Source organism: Dinoponera quadriceps, unplaced genomic scaffold (assembly GCF_001313825.1).
Source record: "Dinoponera quadriceps isolate SergipeBrazil2010 unplaced genomic scaffold, ASM131382v1 scaffold321, whole genome shotgun sequence".
Taxonomy (NCBI): domain Eukaryota; kingdom Metazoa; phylum Arthropoda; class Insecta; order Hymenoptera; family Formicidae; genus Dinoponera; species Dinoponera quadriceps.
In genome coordinates this window covers 349,914-355,913 of record NW_014554418.1, presented here as the reverse complement: position 1 = coordinate 355,913, position 6,000 = coordinate 349,914, and the positions used below count along the sequence as shown (strand labels likewise).

Sequence of the window (6,000 nt, the reverse complement as noted above, 5' to 3'; positions counted from 1 at the left end):
CCCCCCCCCGTTTCTCCGCCGCGCGCGGCGACTCCGGCTGTAGCCGCGCAGCGACCAATTCTCTCCCCCGGTTCTCCTCCTTTCTCACCCTTTCAATTTTTTGCCCGCGCCGTGCGCTACCGCTGCGCCGCTCTCTCGATATGTTTACCGGATTGATTGCATCCGCGTAGACAAATAATCCGATATTACGATGAAACAATTCGACGCGGGACGTTGAGCAATGTTGCGAAACGCATCGTGCGACACGTAGCGCATGGTGGAGCGACGGTTCGATTTATCGGTTTGCCGCAGATGATTGCCCGATGATGAGTTGTGACGCACTGCGAAAATACAAGCGGCAGCTCAAAGCACCGAGCGAACGCGTACTCGTCCCCCGACAGCCGATTATTTTTCCCGCCGTGATGATCATCCCTCCCTCTCTCTCTACACCGGTTAACGGGGTAACAAATTTCGCGTGGTACTCGTTGAAGAGAGAGAGAGAGAGAGAGAGAGAGAGAGAGAGAGCGCGGGCGAGCAGAAATGCGCATACAGGAATTACAGGAGCGTAGCACGAGTAGTGACGGAAGGATAGAAAGGGGAGAACGAAACAGAAAAAACGAATGACTGGTTACCACTTCATCTCGAGCGCAGTCGAGCTGCGGCTAATTAATGCACTTTTGTCGGTTTGCTACGACCCTACTCGCGCTGTGCACAAATTGAAAGGGTGAGAAAGGAGGGAGACGCGACGGGAACGCGGAAGAGTGGCCTATGGCGAAGTTGAGGAGAAGAGGGAGAGAGAAGGGGAAAAGAGTCTACGTGTAGCACGGTGTAACAAGATTGCATATTGCGCCGTCTTTTTATAATATTCCTTGTGTTCCGTCATAGGCGGGGAAATACTGATTAAAAGGGTGAAAGTAGAGTTTGCATATGCGCACTCGTAAGTATGCGCGTGTTGTGCGTGTGCGGTGACAGAAGTCATCGTACATACGGAGGAAAACATTTTACCGGAATAGTAAATTGTTTGTTAATATAGTCACGGCAAAAAGTTTGGTTACGCGGAAAATATAATTTTGCTGTTGTAGCGAAACATCATTGTTACAGCGAAAAAATTTAATTGGCACAGCCAAAAATTAATGTCCTTAACATATCTTATTTACTATATTAACAAATAATTTGCCGTTCCAGCAAAATCGTTCCCTCCGTGTACAGGTTCGCGACAGGTTTGGGGAATAATAAGAGATAATGCAGTGAAATAATTGCGGTTGTTTTCCGCAAGATTTTCGCCATTCGATCGCAACCGAGCGGGGTGAAAACACCGAGTATTTGGCGAGTTAGTTAAAAAAATGCAAATCATAGATTTGCAATTAAATTGTACCGGTGAGTTTATGCATTAATTTATCGTTGTCTATCTTCAAAAGATGAAAGAATTACTATATATAAAATCGCAAGGGGAAAAGACGGAGCTGAAAGTCGATTAAAATTCTTCAGTAATTCTGAAATGTATAAATAAATCTTTTTAATTACTCTTTCCTCCTCCTCCTCCTCTTCATCGTGATGTATTCGCCGTGAAGGGTATCAACCCGTGCTCTGAATGTAGACTCATGTACATCAAGGCGACACGTCCTTTCACAGGGTAACGTTCATATTCATGAATTTGTGTTTGACGTCTGCTCATTCGTAATTTTTATCGGATAAATAAATATAAGATAGAAACTAAAAGTCTTTTTATACGATATTCGGATCGGTGGTAATAAATTCTTTTGAGATGATTCGCCGACTGTCCGATAATAACGGGATGACTTCATTACCGTAACATTTCGCTGACGAGCGTCGCAAAAGCATCTGTTGCAGCGATATTTTTCACGTACGCATCGTGACTACATGCGGTTTACACAGATAGTTGTTCATTAATCGTCGACGCGGGTAAGCTGTCTTAATAAAATTCTAAAAATGCGCGTATGATTCGATGCGTTGGTCACACGTAAAGCAAAATTGCACATAAAACTGACAACACAGCCAGCTGGCAATTATTTGGCCGGCTGTTTAAACAGTTACCAGACAAGTCCGGCGCTAATGTTTGAAGACCACCTTGCTCAGATTATTCTGCATACTTTAATCAAATGCATTTAAGAAACTTTTTCAAATATCGTGGCCCACTTTTCTTAACAAACAGATAATTTTATTTAAAAATAAATAAAGAGTAGAGAAATTTAATGTATAACATTCGAAATAATCCATACGTTTTTGAGAATTATCACGTTATTTTACAGCGATATTTTTAAAGCTTTATCCAATTTTTGAAAGATTCCATCAATGTTCACTCGGTTTCGAGTGGATACGCAGTAATTGACCATGCAAAATGCAAGTTGTCGGATTCATGGCGACATGCTGGAATTATTTATTTGGATTTCGCGGTTTCACCAATCGTTGTAAATGCTGCGAGATAAAACGTATTAATTTTTATTTGCCCCTTTGAATCTGACCCTGACTGCTTAAAACCTTAATAAACGTAGCTCAATTACGTTTTTTATGTATGTATATATGTGCGTGTGTTCTTAGTATCTTCTCTATTTTTAGTAAAAATATATAATTGAAACGAAGCAGAACTTTGCATTCCCGTGTTGCGCTACTGACACGGCAATAAAGTAAGATTTATGATGATTTGTGAAATGACGGATTTTATCGTTGAAATTATATCGATAACGAAATCGCAACGCTACCTTCCGCCAATTGTGTACTCATATCGCGCTGATTATCTGCCATCACGCGTTTCAACGTAAACTTTCGTACACGCGCAATTCGATTATCGTATAGATGAATGTCGCAGCGAAAATATTTATCGGGAAATGATAAAGCGTCGACAGCGAATTACAGATTTAATCGATTTTGAGATGTGTGATATCGAAAGTGTATTTAAAAAGAGAAAAAGCGAGCCCATTTACGAATCGGTTGTAACGTAAAGCATTCACTGAAGTAAAGGCTTATAAACGACACGCGCGAGCAGCGTGAATAAGACGCGTTATCGGTGCGCGCGAAGTGTTTAAAATTAATCTGTTGTTAAAAAAAGAAATGATACAAAGAACAATCGCGGATAATCAAGCGTTCGTTGGGACGTTGGAGCAGAGTTCCTACTGTAAATGTATCGATAATGAAAAAGTTGTGCATCTCGGAGGTAACGAAGCGCGGAATATCGATTACGTCGGCAATTTGGAACGAGAACAACTCCCATGTTATTCTCTGACTCGGCCGGATAATGGAAGGTATACGACATATACGCGTGCACACAACTCTTACTTCCACGGCAACAACATCCTATTGTTCCCGCGCGAATTAACGAACGTCGCTTTTGTTCTAGCGTGGGCACATCGAGATTTTGCGGCGATTTCGTAGGAGCGCGCGCGCGAGAAGGAGAATCTCGTACTTACCAGAGGGCCAACTGGTAATGGTGGACCGCAAGGTTCGGTTGCGACGTGTCTTTGAGGAAGTTGGCAAAGTTGTAATGCATCTTGGCATTGTAGGGCAGGGACCGCAGCCCCGCTCTGAAACAAGGCGATTTGAGGTCAGACAAGACCATCCTTCCGACCTCGACACGACCCTCACCACCCTCGTCATCCCCGTATCTACGTTAGTTATGTTTCGCGACCCCATACACACAGCCAATCGGCGCCTAGCGGCTGCGCTCGAGTTTTACAGTATTGGCAGCGCGCCAGCCTCCCTCGTTTAAGTCGGAACGAGGCGCTCGTCGCGAACGTCCACACGACATATCTTCGCGTGACGACATCATTTTTGCCGTAACTACCGAGGTCCCGAGGTACGATTGCGTGACTACGAGGGCCGATTATTTATGTTAATCGTTAATTCAAGAACTTAATTGAGCTCGAGAAAATTACACTTTATAATAAAGCTTCGTCAAAGCCGGCGGAAGGTCCTCCTCGTCTTAAGTTTCGCGATAACGATCCCTTATCACGTACTTGATTAAAGTTTCCCTAGACGTCCAATCGTTGTTCCGAAGCACCGTTCTGAAACAGCCCAATACGAGTAGAAGCACCATTCCCGTGGTAATCCAACTTCTCCGCCGTGGCACGGCCGTCCAGCTCACCTGCATACCGTAGACGATCAGGATGATCCATCCGACACTGTAAAATTGCACAGAGGGAGAATTCATGTCGTCTGTCGCGATAGTCGCCATGATTATCGTGACCATCGGTGAGTAATCGATCTAGTTACCTCGGCGTGTACAAAACTCGTTCCGCGACGACGAAGCCCACGGTGACGAAGAGATTGGACGCGGGTAGGAACGGCAGCACCAGGAACATCCAACCAAGAACAAGAGGCGGATGCCTCTGTTGCTAAAAATAAAACGAGAGACATGATGTATTACTTCAGACATTCGCCGATAAGCGCTGGTTTAATATCCTCGTTAAATCCACCGCTTCAACATTGAGATCTCTTTAAGCAAACTGCCGCGTAAGTTTCATCATCTTTTCAGACGAGTGTACTCGATTAAAGTTTACGTTGTACTACAAGTTTATGCTGCTTTTACGCGCAACCCCCCGCACTTATAAAATTACGAGTAAATCGTGCACTCGCAAACTTTAAATGTAACAACAAATAACGGTTGCGAATCGATATTCCCGATTTGTCGCTACCGATGACTTATAACCGTTAAGCCGCGGAAAGATAAATTCCGGGAAAAAAATATTTTCAAAGAAAAATAGATAGACCTATAAATAAAAATCAAATGACGAATCGAAGTTGCGCGTAACACACTTTGAAACAACATTGGGACATCCATCGCACTTTCGCGAGGAAACGGAATGTTTTCACAATTGCTAGGAGGAGTATAAAACGAAACGATTAACGACAACAGGCATCAGTTTTCAAAGCTTCGCCGAGGATGAAGATTTCAGTGATTTTAGCATTTCTCCTCTATTGGAGTTTCGTCTCGTCTAACCCGCATCAGAAGACGTCAAATGGCAAAAGTGTGGGTGAATTAAATGATGAAAATGATAGTGGAAGTGATAGTTCGAACCATGCGCGAACAGAGTCGTCGGACGATGCATCCAGTGGGAAAGACTGGGGAGGAGATATCTTTAAATTTTTTAATCAAATGGTATGTCTAGACGCATTATTTGCGTATCAAAAACTATCAGGATATCGCGAATATCACGTTCCAAAAATTATTGCAAAATTTTTTCGCGCGATAGCAGTATGTTATAATAAGCGGTCGGTCGTGATATTTTTAAAAATATCTCAAAGCAGCTTTGTACACACGCATACCGACAATTCGGAGAATAAGTTTATTAATTTTTCGGTTTTAAAACAAAAATGTCCACAGCCGTAACTTTCCTGTTTGCATTATAAAATAATAATAATATATCAGTAAATATATTAGTAAAATTATTGTAGGTTAATAAATTCAAATAAAAGTAAATTTTTTGTATCGAATTTATATTTTTATATATAAAGTTATTTTAAATTAGCTAAAATATTTAATAAAATAAAATCTACACAAGTCGTTCTTAATTTAAAAATATACAGGCTCTCGACGGCACCGATGAAAACGGTAATGCAGACGACGAACCATTTCTTCTTGCGTTAGTCTCTGAAGGATCGAAAATAGGAGCAGAGTTTATACATAAGATAGTCGGAGGAATTAAGAAGATGATTGAAACTGTAACATTGAAAAATGACTCACGCGATGTTTCGTCAAACAGCGAGGACTCAACGGATAATAATAACAATGAACAAATTCTTCCGTGGATTCAGGAAAACATAGGGACGCTCACGAAGCTCTTTGCGAATCAGGGAGATCTTGAGATGAAAGAATCCGCATTCGTCGATGAGAAAATGGAGGAACACGGCGATCGTGCCAAAAGAGACCTGGGGGCTTCGAGCAATCCATATAAAGGAAGCGTGTCCGAACAGTTGATTAAATTAAGCGAGGGAAGTGCGAGCAACGTGTTGAGATCCAAACAAGCTACCGTCGCCGAAGCCTTGAACGGTCGCGCTATCAGCAAG

At 42.4% G+C, this 6,000-nt stretch overlaps 1 protein-coding gene across 1 annotated transcript in view; it reads right to left on the bottom strand.

The window, feature by feature from the left end:
• The window catches only part of LOC106748426 (transmembrane and TPR repeat-containing protein 1-like), a 180,215-nt gene that overhangs the window by 27,452 nt on the left and 146,763 nt on the right, over positions 1–6,000 (bottom strand). The window contains exons 8-10 of the mRNA XM_014626927.1: positions 4,207–4,328; positions 3,951–4,115; positions 3,405–3,518 (exon numbers count right to left, since the gene is read on the bottom strand). Of these exons, the coding sequence (XP_014482413.1) occupies positions 3,405–3,518; positions 3,951–4,115; positions 4,207–4,328 (401 nt within the window). The remainder of the gene's footprint in view (positions 1–3,404; positions 3,519–3,950; positions 4,116–4,206; positions 4,329–6,000) is intronic.